At 43.4% G+C, this 18,727-nt stretch overlaps 1 protein-coding gene across 4 annotated transcripts in view; it reads right to left on the bottom strand.

Annotated features, from left to right (window-relative positions):
* Positions 1-18,727, bottom strand: part of USP48 (ubiquitin specific peptidase 48) — a 73,376-nt gene that overhangs the window by 48,005 nt on the left and 6,644 nt on the right. For all 4 annotated transcript variants that reach the window (XM_018055328.1, XM_018055317.1, XM_018055330.1 and 1 more), the window contains exons 2-3: positions 3,992-4,112; positions 2,700-2,856 (exon numbers count right to left, since the gene is read on the bottom strand). In XM_018055328.1, coding sequence (XP_017910817.1) covers positions 2,700-2,856; positions 3,992-4,112 — 278 coding nt within the window. The remainder of the gene's footprint in view (positions 1-2,699; positions 2,857-3,991; positions 4,113-18,727) is intronic.

The raw sequence follows: 18,727 nt of genomic DNA on the forward strand, positions 1-18,727 counted from the left end.
GCCTGGTGGGCTGCCGTCTATGGGGTCGCACAGAGTTGGACATGACTGAAGCGACTTAGCAGCAGCAGCAGCATGCAAATAGGAAGCATGGATCAAGAGCCCTAAAAGATCTGAATTTTCCCTTCTGTGCTGCCATTATCAATTAATTGACTTTCAGCTCCAAATCTACCCTTCTTTGCCTGCTCTGTGCCAACAAAGATGAGCTCTGCAAAGATTCCTCCTTTGCCAGCTAGTGCAAGGTTGACTCTTGTCAGTAGAGGGCGCTGGAGGGCTCCACTGGGCCTCTTGTCAGGCTCTGCCCACTCAGTCAGCAGTGGTCAACAAACACTCTCTTAATTCATTAAATAGCAACTCCTCTAGTAGTTTCAGTGGGATGCCTCTGGTGGGATACTTCCTCTTGAATGACTGCCCTGTGAATGACCCGGACACTCTGTGCAGGGGATTCCAAGGCCCAGTAACTCCCTGAGGACCGTTTCCGGCAAGGAAACCCACTGAGGTATCTGTTTCTTTTTGGCCATCCAGTGATGCAAGAGCTGACTCATTCGAAAAGACCCTGATCCTGGGAAAAGATTGAGGGCTGGAGAAGAAGGGGACGACAGAGGATGAGATGGCTGGATGGCATCACCGACTTGATGGGCATGAATTTGAGCAAACTCTGGAAAATAGTGAAGGATAAGGAAGCCTGGCGTGCTGCAGTCCATGAGGCTGCAGAGAGTCAGATATGCCTTAGCAATTGAACAACAAAAGTGAGCTTGGGCAGCGCTTTCTCCAGTGAGGTCTGGACCTAAAAGCTGGTCAGCGGGCCCAACGGCTCCTCCTTGTGCGTTCTTTCTCAGCCCTAGAGTTGGTGGCTGCTCCCCTATCTGCTATGTCTGTGTTTTTCAAGTCACCCTGAATTCTTGCTAACCAATTCCCCTATTACTGTAATTTCCTGTTAATAATTCTTTGTTCAAGTCTTTGTGTAGTTTGTCTCCTGAATGGTCTGAAGGGTCTCTTACTACTGACTGTGATTCATCCATTGTAAAAAGGAAGTCAACATTTCATTTGTAAAATAAAGATAGAAATCTTACTTCCTGGGGGTGCAGGGACTTTACAGGATATTAAAAGCTATTCAAGTAAGTCTATATCAACTCCAAATGTCTTATTTTACAAGTTATATCCTACCTGAGATCTTAAATACTTATCCTGTGATGGTTTTCCTATCTGTAAAGTAAGGCAAGAATGGGGCTGGGACTAGAACTCAGGTCCCATCATTTCCAACCCAAAGCTTTCTCACTACATTGCACTGAGTCTGTTAACAGGACTCAGAAATGGACACTCTTATCAAAGAACAAGGTTAAGGACTTTGATGGAATATTAAAATCTAAGTGTTTAGAAATTTAAAAACAAACAAACAAACAGACAGACAGTCCTAAAGGAAATCAACTCTGAATATTTACGGAAGGACTGATGCTGAAGCTCCAGCACTGGTCATCCAGCCATCTGATGAGGAGAGCCGACTCACTGGAAAAGACCCTGATGCTGGGAAACAGTGAAGGCAAGAGGACAAGGGGACCACAGAGGACGAGATGGCTGGATGGCATATCACTGACTCAGTGGACATGAGCAAACTCTGGGAGATGGTGAAGGACGGGCAAGCCTGGCGTGCTGCAGCGCATGGGGCTGTAAAGCGTCGGACACAACTGAAGCACTAAACAGCAACAAGTGCTTAGAAATTAAAAAAAAAAAAAATCACATCTTGCGAAGACACATATTAAAACCACAATTGCCAAAGGAGTCTGTGGTACATTATTCTACAAAATAGAAATTTAGTGTACACTTGTTATTAGCAAATTTATATTTACCAATATAAATTTCTCATTGGTAAATTTATATTTCAGCAAAAACAATGCTAAAAATTAAAAAGGATCCATTTTCCATTACTCATCCTTTACACACACTCATTCTTTACCTTCTGTACCATTAATCTAGATTTACATATTCAGAACCATAGCTTTTGGGAAACAAACTTAAGAATTTTTAAGCACTATTTTGAAGCAAAGATTACTATTAACAAGGACTAAAACTATTACTGTTGTCTAAAGAGCAGCAAGAAGGAAGATGTGGGGCTTAGGACTTCTATTTTTTCTCTTTCAGAGTCAAAGGCAAGGGCCACGAGCCCAAATCAGATCATGTAAACGACAGTACCGGATTTACAGAGTCAAAAAGTTCCCAACTTGGAGCTTTTACACTGTATCATCTCAGAGAAAAACCTCTAAATTAATTAGGAATAACAATCCACATATTATGCAGGAAAAAAAACTAAATAATTCCACTAACTAATAATAATTCCAGGAACAGTTTGAAACTGGTTTCTAAATTTGCAACAAGTGTACTCACATTATTAGTGTCTTGCTTTGCCAAGGTTGGTTAATCTTAATTTTAGAGGGTATTTTGTAAGTCAGCCTATTTGAGAATCAAAACAAAAGGCTGTGGTTACACTGAAGTATTTATTAAGCCTCTCAAACCAGGCAGAAGAGTAACCCTGTCTGTTTTATTGACTGATTTCTATCAAGCACTAGAATTTAATGGACTGCAATCACTGTGTATTACAGCGAAAACTGGTAGCTCAGGTTTCCTCTCTCTCGATGGTTGGCTCAAAGTGGTCTAGCTGGCAATCAGCTCAGGGGTGAGGCCTGCCCACACCCATCCCCACTCACCTTTTTCTTCTTGGATGCCATCTCCCATCATGTAGTCAGTACAGGTGCTTGGACATAAGTAGAGCGCCTGCCGAAGCTCCAGGTTAAGAAACCACACTTGGAGAAAAGTGTTGACGTAACAAGTAGCTCCAAGGTTAGTGAGGCCCACAAACGAGTTCTATGGATACGAAAAGTATACAGTCATAAAATCAACTTTCTCCTGAAATAAAAAAATTATGCCAAATGCTTTTAAAATTTCATCTAAAATGTGTTGAACTGTCTCAATCCTATAAGCCTCTCTCGGGAAAGGTTAAGGGACAGCGGTCTTGAAAGCCCACGTGGGCTGACTACAGGAGTGGCGAAAGACTCAGGACAGCAGCACCGCCCGCCACCAGCCTCCAGCCACCTAGACCTGTAACTCGGGAGCCGTGAGCTCCAGGAAACATCAGTGTGAAGATGCGTTACCCAGGATTTTCCTAAGAGGTCAGAAGGACGGAAGTGAAACTTTCAGATAAATTATTTTGTATCCTACAGATCTGAGAGATTTGGGGGCGGGAGGTGGTAAGAGCAAGTTTGTTGTTTAGTCGCTGAGTTGTATCCGACTCTTGTGACCCCATGGACTGTAGCCTGCCAGGCTCCTCTGTCCATGGGATTTTTCCAGGGAAGAATACTGGAGTCAATTGCCATTTCTTTCTCCAGGGAATCCTCCCAACCCAGCGATCAAACCATGTCTTTGGCATTGCAGGTGGATTCTTTACTGAGCCACCTGGGAAGCCTCTAGAAGAAGGTAGTTACAACTTTTTTCAAAGATAAGGCTGAGAATTCTAAAACTTACAAAGAATCATTCTTTTTAAGAGAGAAAATACCTATACGGGTGACTGTATTGTAAACGCCAGGCTTTATGATTAATATTAATGTATATTACAAAAAAAGTAGAACTATCCGTTGTATAACATGTAAAAATATAAGCCCAAGGAGGCCAAATCATATCACTATGGGAGCTTGTTCTCTGGACTTACCACCTCCTTTAAAGAGACTAAAAAGAGCTCTGCTCTAAGTAAAACATGCACATTAAAGCAAACACAGAATCAGCACTGAACTAAAACTATTCTTAAAAGTTTACTGTATTACCTATAGCTACCTGCACATCATTAAGAACTGCTCCAATTCAAGTGATTCCGAGTCTGAAATTCCACTACTGACCTTCAAGCTGCACAGGCTACCTGAAATCAGTAATGGTTTTTGACCACAGGCGCCGCAAACAAAGCACATAGGAACACCATATGGAAATCTCTTACAAAGCGCTGGCTTACCTTTTTTCTCCTCTCACAGTTGGGGTCATCAATGTTATGAAAACTATTTTCATCTATTTCTCCTAACCAAATGTGTTCACCAATCCCAACCAAGCAATTTGGATTTCCTTTGCAGTTTCGTCTATGAAAAAAAAAAATGTATAATTAAAAATACCACAGTTTCATAAGATACATGCAAATTAAAACTATATAATTTGAAAAAGAAAAACTATAATGATACTATTTTTAAAAAAATTCTATTTCTCATCTATTAGATTAGCAAAACGGAAAAAGCATAGTATCACATCTGGTTTGTGATGCTCTGGGGAAAGAGAATCCATTCACTCTGATGAGAACGCAAACTGGCAGGACTCTTACAGAGGGGAACTTCACAGCTGCTAACGAAGCGCTGCACACACCCCTGCTCACTGTCCTGTCCATTTCATTTCTAAGACTTCACCTGAAGACGCACCTCCACCAGTGCAGAAACACGTGCACTAGCTTATCCATCACAGCACTGCTTTTAAACGACCAAACACAGGCACGGTGGAGCACGACGCAACCAAAAACCATGTGGCGGTCTCCAGGAAACGAGGCAGAGGGCCTCCAGGTACCGAGCAAGTGAAGCGCATTCACAAAAGAGTTACCTACAGCGCACTGCTCTGTAGTGTAAGAAAGATGGGGAACTAAAACATATATGTATCTGCTCGCTGGAACACAAGAGAAAACACAAATGTACATATATGCTTAACTGAATCACTCTGTTGTACAGCAATAGTCAACACAACATTTGATATCAACTGTAGCTCAATTTAAAAAAATAATTAAATCAGAGACTAGTGAAAGTGGTTACCTAAAGAGCATGAGTGGAATTAAGATGGAAAAAAAAGAGGTGTGTGATCCTTTCCTGAACATACTGTTCCATACATTGCTGAATTCTCGGGGCCATGTGAATGTTACACACAAATCAGGAAGGCTGGAAGGAACTCTAAGATTAGCACCAACAGTAACATATTTTAGTCGAGTAACACACACTGAAAAGAAGAAGATGGGGCACTACCCAGGTAACTTGAACTCAAGTCATCAGCAAGTTCATTTAGCAGTGTCAAGATCAAGATACAGGGAAGAAAACAATGAACAACCCTTTTCAAAGATACACAGCTTAACAAATCTGAAACTTTCTATGCATTCTGCAGTTGAACAAATAAGTCAATATATATTGAGGATGAAGGGAATCAAGTTTCGGAGAGGAAAGTTACAAATGAGAGGAACAGTAAAATGAACCCTACAGTGTTTATCAGGAATAATAGGTTTAAATCTAAATCCATATGGGTCCTAACACGTATGAACAGGTAGATTAGTGCTGCGAGGAAAAATACAAGACAGCAGTGATTTGAATTCAGATAAATTATATATTCATATTTTTAAAGTATTTATTTCTCGGAAATTTGGATTTAATTGGGCAGCCTAAACGAGACAGCCTTTTTGTCAGCCAAGGACCTAAGAGCAATAACATGAACACAGCCAGCAACCAGATCTTAACTTCTAAATATTCCCCAATGGAAGAACCCAGGGCTCCTGGGAGAAAGAGTCAATTTGAAGGCTGGGCAGAGAAAGTACAAGATATACATGGACATATTGAAGTGGCCCCTAAGTAAGGATGTACTCAAAGAGTGAGGGGGACATGTTAAAAGGAAGAGCTTGGATGGGGCTCCCAGTGCCCAAATCTGGAACAACTTGAGCAACAAAATGACTGGCTTACAATCTGCTCTGTAATACAGGAATTCACTGCATCTAGCTGCAGATGGTGACTGCAATCATGAAATTAAAAGACGTTTTCTCCTTGGAAGAAAATCTATGACCAGCCTAGACAGCATATTAAAAAGCGGAGACATTACTTTGCCAACAAAGATCCATCTAGTCAAAGCTATGGTTTTTCCAGTAGTCATGTATGGATGTGAGAGTTGGACTATAAAGAAAGCTGAGTGCTGAAGAATTGACGCTTTTGACCTGTGGTTGGAGAAGACTCGAGAGTCCCTTGGACTGCAAGGAGATCCAACCAATCCATCCTGAAGGAAATCAGTCCTGAATATTCATTGGAAGGACTGATGTTGAAGCTGAAACTGCAATACTTTGGCCACCTGATGTGAAGAGCTGACTCATTGGAAAAGACCCTAATGCTGGGAAAGATTGAAGGCGGGAGGAGAAGGGGACGACAGGGGATGAGATGGTTGGATGGCATCACCGACTCAATGGACATGAATTTGAGGAACCTCCAGGAGTTGGCGGTGGACAAGGAAGCCTGGCGTGCTGCAGCCCATGGGGTGGGAAAGAGTCGGACACGACTGAGCGACTGAACTGAAACAAGCAGCACGGCAGGTGCCAAGTACAGACGGCTGGATGAAACCCCCTATAGAAGAAACTCTCCCAGTCAGTCTCCAGTGCCCCCAAGCCCCTTTTATCCCCATCAGCTGCAGGCTACAGGTATGCAGGCTGTTGTTGCTATTCAGTCATCCAGTCGTGTCCGACTCTTTCCCACCCCATGGGCTGCAGCACACCAGGTCTCTCTGTCCCTCACCATCTTCAGAAGTTTGCCCAAGTTCATGTCCATTATATCAGTGATGCCATCCAGACATCTCATCCTCTGACGTCCCCTTTTCCTTCTGCCCTCAATCTTCCCCAGCATCACGGACTTTTCCAATGAGTCAGCTGTTCCCATCGGATGACCAAAACACTGGAGTTCCAGCTTCAGCATCAGCCCTTCCATCGAGTAGGTTGATTTCCCAAGATGGACTGGTTTGATCTCCTTGCTCTTCAAGGGACTCTCTGGAGTCTTCTCCAACACCACAGTTCAAAAGCATCAAATCTTTGGCGCTCCACCTTCTTTACAGTCCAGCTCTCACAACCGTACGTGACCACTGGGGAGACCATAACGTTGAGTATACAGATCTTTGTCAGCAGAGTAGTATCTCTGCTTTTCAACACACTAAGTTTGTCACAGCTTTCCTGCCAAGAAGCAAACATCTTCTGAGTTCATGGCTGCAGTCTCCCTCCACAGTGATTTTAGAGCCCAAGAAGAGGACATCTGTCACTACTTACACATTTCCCCCCTATCTGCCATGAAGTAACAAGGCCGGATGCCACGATCTTTGTTTTTTTAATGTTTAGTTTTACGCCGGCTCTTTCACACTCCTCCTTCACCCTCATCAAGAGGCTCTTTAGTTCTTCTTCACTTTCTGCCATAAGAGTGGTGTCATCCACATATCGGAGGTTGTTGTTTCTCCCACCTGTCTCGATTCCAGCTTGTGACTCATCCAGCCCAGCACTTCTCATGATGTGCTCAGAGTATAGATTAAACAAACAGGGTGACAGCAAACAGCCCTGTCATACTCCTTTCTCAACCCTGAACCAACCAGTTGTTCCATACAGGATTCAGTTTCCTCTTGACCTGCACGCATACAGATTTCTTAGGAGATGGGTGCGTGGTCTGGTATTCCCATTTCTAACAGCTTTACACAGTTTATTATGATCCACATAGTCAAAGGCTTTGGCGTAGTCAATGAAACAGAGCTAGATGCTTTTCTAAAATTCCCTAGCTTTCTCTGTGATCCAGTGAATGTTGGGAATTTGACCTCTGGCTCCTCTTCCTTTTCTAAAGCCAGCTTGGACATCTGGAAGTTCTTGGTTCGCATAATGCTGAAGCCTAGCATGCAACATTTTAAGCGTGATCTTACTAGCGAGGGAGATGGATGCAACTGTCCGATGGTTAGCACATCCCCTTCACAGATCACGGCCTTGTTGTGGTGCAGGGGCCTGTGTAACTCGATGAAGCTATGAGCCATGCCATGCAGGACCACCCAAGATGGACAGGTAACAGTGGAGAGTTCTGACAAAACGTGATCTGCTGGAGGAGGGAATGGCAAACCACCCCAGTATACTTGCCGTTGAGAACCTCACAAACTGTACAAAAGCACAAAAAGAAATGCAGGCAGATGCCAGTTCGATCCCTGGGTTGGGAAGATCCTCGGAGGAGGAAATTGCAACCCACTCCAGTATTCTTGCCTGAAACATCCCATGGACAGAGGAGCATGCCGGGCTACTGTTCATGGGGTCGCAAGAGTTGGACATGACTAAGCGTGTGCACAGAAGCGGCGTGGGCGTCAAGTAGCATCTATCATCCTGTTTGTACCAACTGTCTTATAGCAGAAAAACAGCCCACTCTTCTCTTTATCGGCACACAGGAGGCAGATTAAGGAGCATGAGACACGCGTGTGACCTAGGCACACACGCTTACATGCTTGATGTGTACATACCCTAGCCAGTCGACTCAAAGTTTATAACTTACTAGGACCCTAGAAAGCATCTGGATTTGCTAATGCTGGCCTAAACAGCAAATTTTTCAAGGTCACAAGCATTTCTGATTTAACCTAGGTAGAGTAGTGCCACTCATCTTCTCTGAAACAGTACGTTCTTACAACTCTATAACTATGCCCAGTTATCCTTCTTCCAAGACATCCTTCACTTTGCCTACAGGGGAATCAGGGAAAAGAGAATCACAGAAACAAAGCATGAAGAGCCTTGTTTGTTTGTCACAAAACAAAGCATGAAGAGCTTTGTTTGTTTGTCACTCTGGCGCCCGCGGCTCTTTCCCTCTCCACCACCTCACGTACTCGCCTGTCCGCGGCTTTGAGGCCGGGTTCTGTTCTGTGTGGTACGTGCCTATCACTGTGCGCCTGGTGTCTGCAGCTGCCCCCACCTTCCTTTTTTTTTTAATTTGGGGCTAACTGTTCCTCCATTCCTCTGGTTCCAGCAAGAGCTGCTGAGACGCAGATCCCATCCAGAACCTAAAAACAACCTCATAAAATATTTAAAAGAAGAACTGAGGGAAGGGAAAAAAACAAAACAATCCCTCTTCAGTGGCAGGCCTTATGGGATGCGTGGGACTTTGGAAGCTCAGTTGTCCCAACATTAAGAAGGAAATCAACATGCTGATTTGCATGAGAAATAGGTGAAAGAGGTTCCCAAATCCCTCCTTAGCTCTTTAGCCCAAGCGTTTCCCTGCCCTTTACTGCTGTTCTGTCCCTAAGTCATGTCAGACTCTTTGCGACCCCATGGACAGCAGCAAGTCAGGCTTCCCTGTCCTTCGCCATCTTCTAGAGTTTGCTCAAAGTCACAAACATTGAGTCGGTGATGCCATCCAACCATCTCATCCTCTGTCATCCCCTCATCTTCCTGCCTTCAGTCTTTCCCAGCATCAGGGTCTTTTCAAATGAGTCAGCTCTTCACATCAGGGGGCCAAAGTACTGGAGCTTCAGCTTCAGCATCAGCCCTTCCAATGAATACTCAGGGTTGATTTCCTTCAGGATTGACTGGTTTGATCTCCTTGCAGTCCAAGGGATTCTCAAGATGTCTCCTCCAGCTCCAGAGTTCAAAAGCATCAGTTCTTCGGTGCTCAGCCTTCTCTATGGTCCACCTCTCACATCTATACATGACTACTGGAAAAACCATAGCTTTGACTAGACAGATTTTTGTCAGCAAAGTGATAGGTCTACTTTTTAATATGCTGTCTAGGTTTGCCATAGCTTTTTCTCCAAGGGCCGAGTGTCTTTAAATTTCATGGCTACAGTCACCGTCTGCAGTGATTTCGGAACCCAAGAAAATAAAGTCTGTCACTGTTTCCCTTTTTTCCCCACCTATTTGCCATGACGTGATGGACTTGGATGCCATCATCTTAGTTTTTTGAATGTTGAATTTTAATAGCTGTTTCACTCTCCTCTTTCACTTTCATCACACGGCTCTTTAGTTCTTCTTCACTTTCTGCCATAAGGATGGTGTATCTGAGGTTACTGATGTTTCTCCCGGCAATCTTGATTCCAGCGTGTGCTTCATCCAGCTCAGCATTTCTCATGACGTACTCTGCATATAAGTTAAATAAGCAGGGTGACAATACGCAACCTTGACATACTTCTTTCCCAATCCAGTCTGTTGTTCCATGTCTGGTTCTAAGTGTTGCTTCTTGACCTGCATACAGATTTCTCAGGAGGCAGGTAAGGTTTCCCATCCCCATCTCTTTTTAAAAGTTTCCCAGTTTGTTGTGATCCACACAAAGGCTTTAGCATAGTCAATGAAGCAGAAGTAGACGTCTTTCTTGCTTTTTCTATGATCCAGTAGATGTCAGCAATCTAAGCTCTGGTTCCTCTGCCTTTTCTAAATTCAGCTTGTGCATCTGGAAGTCCTCGGTTCACATACTACTGTTGAAGCCTGGCCTGGAGGATTTGGAGCGCCACCTTGCTAGCCTGTGAAAGGAGCACAATTGTACAGCAGTTCTTCGGCATTGCCTTTCTTTGGGATTGGAATGAAAGCTGACCTTTTCCAGTCCTGTGGCCACTGCTGAGTTTTCCAAATTTGCTGGCATATTGACTGCAGCATTTAACATCATCTTTAAGGACGTGAAATAACTCAGCTAGAATTCCATTACCTCTACCAGCTTTGTTCTGCCCTGGCATTGATTTGTTTGTTCAAATCTTTCCTGAATTAAAACAAACACCTCCTTAGATTTAACTGAGGCACTTCCCTTACACAAGGTTAGTTTCAAGTTTCCGGCACCTGTATCTAAAAGCCCTAACAGATATAGACTAACTAAATAAAGCTTTTTCTGTTATTAACTTCAAGAGCCAATGTCCATTTCAGCCTGACAGACCCCCTAGTTCTTTTTTTTAAAGTAAGCACATCATGCAGCTTGCAGGATCTTAGTTCCTCTACCAGGGATTGAACCTAGGGCCACAGCAGTACAAATGAGTCCTAACCACTGGACCACCAGGGAATTCCCAAATCTCCCAATTCTTAAAAAGAGCCTCCTCTAAGCTTTCCTATAAGACCAGTTAACAAACACAGGGGGAATCATCTCAGCTCTGGAAAAACTTAAAACAGCCATGAAAAATGTTTTCACTTATAGAATTAGCAAAAAAAAAAAAAATTGGTGATGAATCAGGGTAAAGTGACAATCACTGTCCGCAGTGGTTAAACATGACCCTTTTGGGAAAAGATGAGAAAATATCTCAAAATGTTAAATGACACCAACATTTTGTTTCAATACTTTTAGGCACACGTCCACAGAATGTCTGACACTGTGGCAATGAAACAAAATGAAGAATTCTAACAGCTACTTTCTTCCTGGGGCTACGGATACAAGAACACCAAGTGGTTGCGGGAGCAGGCAGGGGGCAGGTTCCCCAAATGATTGGTCTGATACCCTCAGCAACTGGGACATCACCTGCTGTGGTTTCGGCCAATAAACACTTTGGCAGCAACGTAAATGACGGACTGAAGCTGAACAGAGACACACAACGATTTTCCTGGTGAGACATGAAGTCCTAAAACTATTTGGTGGCAATGCAAGCAAGGGAAGAAAGCTGAATTCAAGCATAGCAATGCAATGAAATCAACAGGACTTGGGAACAGACTAGATGGTGCAGGCAAGAAGGAAAAGGAGACATCTGTAGTGATGTCCAAAACTATAAAAAAAAAGGAAACAATTTCTCACAAGTCAAACTGTCTGTGAGGGATAGTTAGGGAGTTTGGGACAGACATGTACAGACTGCGAGAGTCATAACGGATAACCAAGGATCTACTGTTCAGCACAGGGAACTGTCCTCAATGTTATGTGGCAAGCCTAGATGGCAGGGGAGATTGGAGGAGAATGGACACGTTGCATATATATGGTTGAATGTATACATGTATATGTATCCCTTTGCTGTCTACCTGAAACTATCACAATATTTTTAATCAGCTATATCCCAATACAAAATAAAAAGTGTAAAAAAATAAGTAAAGTTGAGTTATATAATTTTAAAAAACCAACTGTAAAGTGGTAAAAAACAAACAAAAAAAGCAGGCTAAGAACCTAGGGGTACAAATGATTTAAGCTCCTTCTACACTCACTGCAGGTTAAGAGTGGTAGTTTGGGTTGTTTTCACAGGTCTCCAACCATCTGTCATTTAGAAGTACACCTTCCAGCAGAGTGGACAGAAATCAGTAGTCAATGAACACCCAGTTGCTGTGCAGTTCAGAGAAAAGTCATTATCTGGATGGGAGTGGAGGGCGGAGATCTTGCTCTCTGCACGATCACTTAAAGAGTTATTATCGCTGTTTTTCTCCCTCAACACCTTTTAGTTTCTTGGCTCTCTGGCTTCGTTTCACACCCAGCCCAGGGAGAAATCCATGAAGAACAAGCCAACTCTCCTGCTTCTGGGGAAGACCCCTGACCATACTAAAGCTTTGCCTAACACAGCACCAGATTCTGGAAAGTGATTTGTGTGTGTGTACACATATACACACATTCAGAGAACAGGTTAGACAAATATTACTGAAATGGTTCCAATAATAACCACTGACTGAATTGTCCTTGAAAATTTCAAATCGTCTCTAACTGTGAATGTCTCCACTCTTACCAGAATGGTGGTTGCTTAGGATTAGTTAGGTCCAGGAACTCCCTTCCAAACTAGTCCTCTCTAACCAAGAACATTCTTGTCCCTCTTTCATTTTATTTCATAATCACAAAACAGTCTCTCGTCAGATGTCAACAAGGAAGGAGGAATTCAGAAGTCTCCCCATCTTTTGACAGGTGGGCGAGGGGAGAGGCTACAGCAGGTCACTGCCTAACTTCAGCCCTTTCCAGAACTCTAGTGGCTGACTCAACATTCCCTGGTTCCTCGCGTCCTGTGTGCTAGTCGAAAGAAGACAAAACCAACCCCCTGCCATGATTGCTCAGAGAAAAAAGTCCCCATTTCCTCATTTATAAAACAAGGGGGATGGGATTAGGTGAACACTAAAATTTTCTAATCTTTTAAATTTGGATCCCCATAGAAGGCCACGTTTATAAAAACACTTAAGTACATGAGACAGCAACACTATTCTGCCCTTTCTGCCTCTAGCCAGAAGAGCGGATGATGAAAACAAGGGTAGACGTGGTGCTGGGTAAGAGGCAGTGGTTGTGATCAGTCTGGGTGATCTGTGCTCAGAGTGCTGCTGCGGGGACCGTTTCAAGTTGCTATCAATCAATGTTACCAGCATCAGATGTGTCACAGTGCACTGAGTGAAAGTCAACAATGTCACTCTGTAGCCAAACCCTATCATCTTCTAAAAGAAACCAGACTCTACAGGTTCACACATTCTGTCAAGTTGATATGCTTGGATAAGAATTACAGGACCTGCTGCTGTTGCTAAGCCACTTCAGTCGTGTCCGACCAGCCCAGGATATACCAAAATAGAAGACAAAGTCCCAGGCAGCAAAGAAGCGCTCACAACTCACGATGTGACAGCGAGGTAAAAGGACAGCTTCAGAGAAGTTAAGCGCTGCACTGGCATTAAGCACAGGACGCTCAGCAGGAACCTCACAGGAGGGGGCTGCTGCCAAGCTGGGAGTCTCCAAGGGCACACAGGAGCCCCCTACATGTGAGAGGAGAGCCTATGGAGAGAGGCTGGAGAGGCAAAACCAGCGGAGGCTCACAAGGAAGTCTCCCTGCAGACGCAGTTCATCACAGCTGGAGGCTTTGGGGACAGGGGGCTGGGAAAGCCCACGCGGCTGCAGAGAAGTTGGGGCTGGATCAGATCACAGAAGCCCTCAAACACTATGTGTGGCAAGAGCTCGGACTTTATTCCGGAAGCAACAAGGAGCCAATACACAATTTTACGAAGAAAAAGAACTGGCCTGGAACTTTAGAAAGATCCTCTAAACGGATACATGTATATGTATGGCTAAGTCCCTTCACTGCTCAACTGAAACTATCAGAGCGTTGTATGTCGGTTATACCCCAAAATAAAAAGCTTAACAGGAAAAAGAAAAGAAAAAGACCAAAGCATTACCAGCCGTTTGACAAAAAAATAAAGGTTCTCTAGTTACGCTTCTCAAGCAAGGTGGCTTTAGAAACCTGAAGATTTCACAAGTTTTGCTTTTCAGATCACTGCCATTCTCACCAAGCTCCTCCTATTTTTACTAAGTTTTAAGCTTCTAATTTTTTTTTAAACAGGAAATTTTCAAAGTCTAAATCTTGGCTCTTGGCGGGGAGCGGCAGCGAAGCAGAGAAGCAACACAGACGCTGTACCTGAGAGATGGGAAACGAAGACCTGACGCGCAAGGTAGCGGCTGACGCGAGGTTCAGGCAGCAGCACTCGGTACTGACTGTTTTTTTGGGGGGGAGGGGTGAGGGCAGGAACAGGGTTGGATACACGTGGCTTCATTTCAAATGTTTATTAAAGGCAGGATGGGAACCACTAGCAATGGCTGCTTTCAGAATATTCACGCCTGGAAATTCATTAAGTCTACACTCACCTGACAGCCTGATTTTATTTGAAATTCTGAATTCTAACCAAAAGGACACAAGAGAAAGCAAACACACAGCCCAGGGGACAGCCGAGGCATCAGGATCCTAGCGAAGCCTCGTTCATACACGCAGCCACTGTCCTGAAGCAGGTTTCCCAGCCCTGCAGTTGCTCTTTTTCATGAGAGAGAGTCCCAGGGTTAGATCGTTTAACACCAAAAAGGCTTCTCTCATCCTTCATCTAAACATTTACAATTTTTCAAGGCTTGGTGTTGGCTTTCCAGGTGGCGCTAGTGGTCAAGAACCCACCGGTCAATGCAGGAGACCTAAGAGATACAGGTTCAATCCCTGGGTCGGGAAGAGTCCCTGGAGAAGGGCATGGTAACCCACTCCAGATTTCTTGCCTGGGGATCCCACGGACAGAGGAGCCTGGTGGGCCACAATCCATAGGGATGCAAAGAGTCGGACAAGATTGCGCACACACGGGAGGCAAGTTTAAAAAAATCCCCAAAGCAAAGTAAGTCCTGTGTTAGGAAAGAAAACAAAAAGAGAACACAGCTCAGTGCCCAAGCAGCCTTTCAAAGGTCACCACAGGGCACCCCACCAGACCCCTAAGGAGAGTCCCTCCTCCTTCCACCAGAAGGATTTCAAACAGAAAAAAAAAAAACAAAAAACAATCTACTCACTCCTGCTTGGGGTTTTTTTTAAAAGCATTTTGTGACACACTACTCAAACTCAGCCATGGAGTGAACCGTCTTTATCTTCCTGGATTATAAATTGTCCAAAAAAAATTAGAAGATTTTTTAAATTATTATTAAATCAAGCAGACAAATTATGGAACAGAACACAAATCCAAAACAAAACAACTCCTAAAAAGATCAGGAAGGATTAAGTCCTACAAGATACTGAATCAGGAAGACCCCCAAACTAAAACAATGTAATAAAATAAAAAGTTCAGAAACACAGTAACTTAGCATGCAACAAAGGTATCCACATCAGTGGAGTCAAGACATAATCTTTAATAAACAGGGATAGGGCAACCAGGCAGCTTACCTGCAAAAAGATACAACTGGATTCATTTCACAGTATCACTTCAGTACAAATTCCAAGTGGATTAAAGATTTAAACATTAATTAAAACCACAATAACATTTTTTTAAAAATCAGCAAATTTCTTTTAAACACTGGTATGAAAAAGGATTGAGTCGATGACTCAACGTTTAGAAGTCACAAAATATCCACTCATTTAACCTCATAAAAACTTTTCGAACGGCAAACCAATCCATGAGTCAAAAGACAGTGGCACAGGCACTTCTCTGGTGGTCCAGCGGTTACGACTCTGCTTCCACTGCAGGAGGCATGGGTTCAATCCCTGGTAAGGGAAGTTCCACATGCCACATGGCACAGCCACAAGAGGAAAAAAAAAAAAGACAATGATACAATTAAAAAAAATTTTACAACTCATGTCACAGAAATAATCTCTTAATACATAAAGAACTCCTACTGGACTTCCCTGGTGATCAGTGGATAAGAATCCTCCTGCCAATGCACGGGACATGGGTTTGATCCCTGATCCAGGAAGATTCCACAGGACAAGGAGCAACTAATCCCAAGAGCTGCAGCTGCTGAGCCTGTGCGCTCTTGAGTCTCTGCTCGGCAGCAAGAGAAGCTGCTGCCAGCTAAGCCTGCACACCCCCAACTAGAGAGCAGCCCTCACTTGCTGCAACAAGACAAAGTCCGCGCACAGCCCACTGAGAAGACTCAGTGCAGGAAAGAATAGTTAAAAAATGTAAGTATTTTAATAAAGAATTCCTACAAACTGATGAGGACTAATAACCCAAAATAAAAATGGGCAAAGGACACAAGAAGCTGTTGAAAGAGGCATACAAATGGCCCCTAAGCATGAAAAGTTGTCATATAAGGAATGCGAAACACAGCTAGACAGACACCTTGAGTGGTAACCTATAGTGAAGTTTGCCAAGCAACCTTCTTCTAGATACTTTCTGGATTGGCAGAACCAATGAAATAAGTTCTCGCCAAAGAGTTGTGAACAGAAACACTGAATGTAGGGACTTCCCTGGCATTCCAGCAGTTAAGAATCCATTAACTGTATACGAAGTTTAAAACAAGGCAGATAATCTGCGGTGTTCAAAGTAAGGGGAGTGTGTTGTCTTTTTTAAGTTTTCTATTTATTTTAATTTTGGCTGTGCTGGGTCTTCCTTTCTGTGCAGGCTTTTCTATAGCTGCGGTATCAGGGCTGCTCACCACAGCACGTGGGATCTTCCCGGACCAGGGCTCAGACCTGTGTCCCCTGCACTGGCGAGCGGATTCTTAAGCACTGGACCACCGATAGATACTGCCTGCAGCGCAAGCGCAGCATCTTAACCACCGAGCCCCCAGAGAAGCCCCCGTGTGATAATTCACCCAGTGTAAATCTCGTGACTTTGTGCACTTTTCTGTACATAAAATATAAATTTCAGTTGAATAAGAACCACTAGAATAAATTTGAGCAGTTTTTAAAGCTGAGCCTGTCGGGCTGCCACGTGGGCCTCTAGTTCCCCAGTCAGAGGTGGAACCTGGGCCCCCTGCATGGGGAGCTCAGTCTTAAAACACTCGACCACTGGGCAAGTCCTTCACGGAGAAATTTAAGAAGGATCCTGCCTTATCAGATATTTAAAAAGTACTGGCAAGTAACTGGAACTGATATCCTAGTACAGAGATATTGAGTAGAATCAGTGGAAGGGAATAGAGCCAGGAAATAGACCCAAATATGTATAGTAATTTTTCATATAATAGAAGTGGCCTTTTATTCTTCCCTGGTGGTCCACCAGTTAAGACTCAGTGCTTCCACTGAAGGTACATGAGTTCTATCCCTAGCTGAGGAACCAAGATCCCACATGCCCTGTGGCAGGACCACTAAGTAAATAAATAAAGGCGGCCTCTCAACTAGTGGTGGTGAAGATTAGATTATTCAATAAATGGTTTAAGAAAACTGAGTGCCCATTTAGTAAAAAGCAAAAATAAAGATGGATCCGTACCTCATTCTCTGAATCAAAAGGGAAAAAATCCACAAAGTGTTAAAAAAAAAAAAAAAAAAAAAAAACGGGTCGTCTGGTGGTTAAGAGGTTAAGAGTCTGCCTTGCTGTGCAGGAGACACGAGTTTGATCCCAGTTAGGGAAGTAAGATCCCATGTGCAGCGGAGCAACTAAGCCACACGCCACAGCTACTGCATCAAGCACTCTGGAGATCCCAAGCCACAACCTCAGAGTCCATCAGCTACAACGGAAAGGTCCTCAGGACACAAAGCTTTAAGACCCTGAGAGCCACAACTAAGATCCGAGGCATCTTTTTTTTAATTGGAAGGACTTGCCTGGTGGTCCAGTGGCTAAGAATCCATCTGTTAATGCCGGAGGCAGGGGCTCGACCCCTGGCCCAGGAAGATCCCACATGCCATGGGGCAACTAAACCCTTGTGCCACAAGTACTTAAGCCTGCAAGCCCTAGAGCTCCACAAGAAGCCACAGCGATGGGAAGCCCCGCACTGCAAAAAGAGAGCAGCCCCTGCTAACTGCCAGCTACAGAAAAGGCCACACAGCAACAGAGACCCGTACAGCAAAGATACATTAAGAAAATTTAATTTCTAGTTGTGGCATTAGCCATTACTGGGGGGAAAAACAACCAACCAATCCAGGACTCTAAAGGACATTGCTGAGGTCCATCTTCAAATGGAGGATGAGGAAATTAAAAGCTTTAGAAGAGGTTCTAGAGACCTGCAGTGGCAACTAGAGAAAACCCTGAGAGCAACAGAGACCCAGCAGAGCCAAAAATAAATTCATCAATTAAAATTCTTAGAAAACGAGAGAACTGGTTAAATTATAACACATCTGTCTCTACACAGTGAAATAGCACACTGCTATTAAAAACAATAAGACAGATCTATAGGGACCAATATATGCAGAAAAAGAACCCATCAAATAAAAACAACTTGCAAAAGTATATTATGCAACACCTGTCTCCTTCTTTGAAAGTAACATTATTATGTTGTTTATATCTTATCTCTAAAATAAATGGCAAATGAAGGAACTTTAACCTTGTTTGGCTCTATTTCAGAGCCACCCTAGACCACAGATGCCAGAAAAAAAATTTTTTTTGAATAAAGAATGACTACTCTGCGTGGCATATAATAAATATTTGTTGAATTTAACAGATACACAGAAAGAAAATGAAAAAATTCAAATAACAGCTGAGCCTGAGATTAAGGAGAGGTTTCTTCCTTTCATTCAAAGCTTGGTTAGACTAAGTAATCCCGCAAGTGTTAGTGTAGAACAGCAGAAAGACACATAATGAACAAAACCCCACAAAGACACGGGTTTCATAGAACACAGAACACTTACTAACCAGTAACATGCACGGCATTGGAAATTTTTAAAGTTGTGTTAA

Source organism: Capra hircus, chromosome 2 (assembly GCF_001704415.2).
Source record: "Capra hircus breed San Clemente chromosome 2, ASM170441v1, whole genome shotgun sequence".
Lineage (NCBI taxonomy): Eukaryota > Metazoa > Chordata > Mammalia > Artiodactyla > Bovidae > Capra > Capra hircus.